This window comes from Sinocyclocheilus rhinocerous, unplaced genomic scaffold, assembly GCF_001515625.1.
Source record: "Sinocyclocheilus rhinocerous isolate Xijiao unplaced genomic scaffold, SAMN03320098_v1.1 scaffold2213, whole genome shotgun sequence".
Classification (NCBI taxonomy): Eukaryota; Metazoa; Chordata; class Actinopteri; order Cypriniformes; family Cyprinidae; genus Sinocyclocheilus; species Sinocyclocheilus rhinocerous.
Window position 1 is genome coordinate 661,385 of NW_015634046.1, and position 2,809 is coordinate 664,193.

The window sequence follows — 2,809 nt, forward strand, 5'->3', positions numbered from 1 at the left end:
TCTTAGCAATGCATATTACTAATCAAAAATTAAGTTTTGATATATTTATGGTAGGAAACTTATAAAATATCTTCATGGAACATGATCTTTACTTAATATCCTAATGATTTTTGGCATAAAAGAAAAATGTATAATTTTGACCCATACAATGTATTGTTGACTATTGCTACAAATATACCCCAGCGACTTAACACTGCTTTTGTGCTCCAGGGTCACATTTTGACGTGCATCAGAGTAAATCTGCAGTCTGTCCTGTTTATGATCAGTTGAGTGTTTTGCGTTTAACTTCTCCAGATTGACAACTTAAAATCCTTTCAAGGAGATCCGGACAAACTGGCCAACGTGGACCACTTTTACCTCTCACTGCTGGCTGTACCCTGGTAAAGAGTCACTAAAACCCAAATTCACACATTGTTCTTCTAACACTATATGTGCATGAGGCAGTTATTGGTCTGTCATCAGTTACCAGCTGAGGATTGAATGCATGCTGCTGTGTGAGGAGACGCTGTGTGTGCTGGAGATCCTGAAGCCCAAGGTGGAGCTGGTGGAGACGGCTTGTGAGAGTTGAGTGCACTGATTAAAACTGTTCTGCTCTTAAAGATCTTCAGCAGAGCAGAGTGTAACGGGCAGTTTAAGATTCGAAACGTTCTGTGAGATTCTTGTGCAACATGTGAGAGATCACTTTTTAACATGAATTTATTTGTTTGTTTAATGTTTTTTATTTTATTTGTTTTGTTTATTTATTTTATTTTTTTGTATTTATTAATCTATTGTTTTTTTTTTGTTTTTCTATTTTTTTTATTTTGTTTTGTTTATTTATTTTATTTTTTTGTATTTATTAATCTATTGTTTTTTTTTTGTTTTTCTATTTATTTTATCAATTTATTATTTAGCTAATTAGTTTGTTTATGCGTCTTATTTGTTTTGTTTATTTATTTTTGTTTTTGTATGTAATTTATTTATTAATGTATTGTTTGTGTATTTAATTTTTTTTTTTTGTTGTATATATTAATTTATCTATTGTTTTGTTTTTCTGTTTATTTTATCCATTTATTTATTTAGCTAATTTGTTTGTGTATTTGATTTTTATTTGTTTATTTTATTCATATATTTTATAGTTTTTCATTTTTTTATTTGTTTTGTATATTTATTTTTTATTTGTTTTGTTTGTGTATTTTATTTTTTGTATTTAGTTTATTGTTTTGTTTTTGTTTTTCTATGTATTTTATCAATTTATTTATTTAGCTAATTTGTTTATTTGTGTTTCATTTGTTGTGTATTTTATTTTTGTTTGTTTGTTTTTGTTCATATTTTAGTTTATTTCATTTGTTTTGTGGTGTTTCTGTATTTTATTGTTTTGTATATTTTATTTTAGTTTTTTGTATTGTATTTGTTTTGTTTGTTTATTTTATGTATTTTATTTTGTGTGTTTTGTTTGTTTATTATTTGTTGAAATTTACTTTCTGCAAATTAAAAGTTCACATACTGGGAAAAAAATGTTGACACAAAATTTTGCAAACATCAGTGCATTTGTTAATGCTTTGCACACGCTTTTGTTTAATGTACAGTATTTATTAGCGCACACAGAATTCATGTTTTTGCAAAATTAATGAAAGCATCCAAAAATAACATTTTTGAGCTCAGTGAAGAGTGTCGCCCGCAGATCTCAGGAAAGGTTCACTGCTGCCCAGTTTCTGCAAACTCATTCTCGACGTTGGAAACTTTCTCAACTATGTAAGAAAATCACAATTAAAGAGTTTGATCTTCATCAAAGGCATAGCATTTAGAAGAGACGCTATGGCATGTCTCTACCAATATCCAGCCACTGCTAAATTGTCCCTAGCAATAATTTTTATCAAACAATTAAATATATGTGTATGTAAGCACAGTTGTTGTAATTTGGGCCGCATCTGAAATAGGCCACACCATTGATATTACCTGAGAAGTTAAAGAAATACGCTAGAAACCTGCTTAATACATGTGTGGAGTAAGAACATATAAGAACCGACGTGTTCAGAGTTCAGCTGAATGATAAAGTTCACCCTCTTTATGTTGTTCTGCTGTTTTGTGTTCATCTGCTCTTTTTACATCGACTATCAAAGAAATATGAGATAACCATAATAAAATCACGTAAACTGTTAAGACTGGCTACTGAAATATCAGCGTCAGGTAAGATTAACGTTACTCACGTTCATTTCTGCTCTCAATTACATAATGTTTTAATTACATATGCACTTTTATGAAAATTAAACATGGTTTTACTGCAAAGTTAAACTAAAGTAATCACACATTAACCATGGTTTTGCTATACTTGCCATATAGCTTCACCATGGTATTTGTAGTAAAACTAGTCCTGTCCGAATAGGGCTTAATACAATCAGATAAAACAAGAATTTCTCAAATATTTATTTTATCTGACATGTATTTTGAGCTGCAGCTTGGAGTGCTTCACTAGTTCGCAGTAAACTGGTTACCTCACCTGAATATCTTCGTGTTGGATGTTATCTTTGGAATGGAAATATTGGTTTTATTTGTAAACATCATACTTTTTTCACTTATTTCAGTTATTAATGTCATAAAACTAGCGAGCTGAGCCAGTAGTAGTGCTGTGTCGTGAAAACATGACTGAAGACACGAAAAGCGGAGGAACGGACAAACCGATTCAATTGAGTGAGTCTTTTACGCCGGAACCGCTCCGATTGATTCAAACTCGTGACTTCGGTCATTCTGTTCAAGCAATTCACTAGCAAAAACCAGATCAAAAGGCCATTCATTTTCAAATTTCGACATCGCTCAGAACATTTGATTC

General features: G+C 30.8%; 1 protein-coding gene across 1 annotated transcript in view; it reads left to right on the plus strand.

Annotated features, from left to right (window-relative positions):
• The window catches only part of inf2 (inverted formin 2), a gene marked incomplete at its 3' end in the record, with an annotated part of 25,026 nt that extends 23,292 nt beyond the window's left edge, over positions 1-1,734 (plus strand). Inside the window, 3 exon segments of the mRNA XM_016559229.1 lie at positions 295-380; positions 463-563; positions 1,664-1,734. Coding sequence (XP_016414715.1) covers positions 295-380; positions 463-563; positions 1,664-1,734 — 258 coding nt within the window.
• Positions 1,735-2,809: the final 1,075 nt, after the last annotated feature.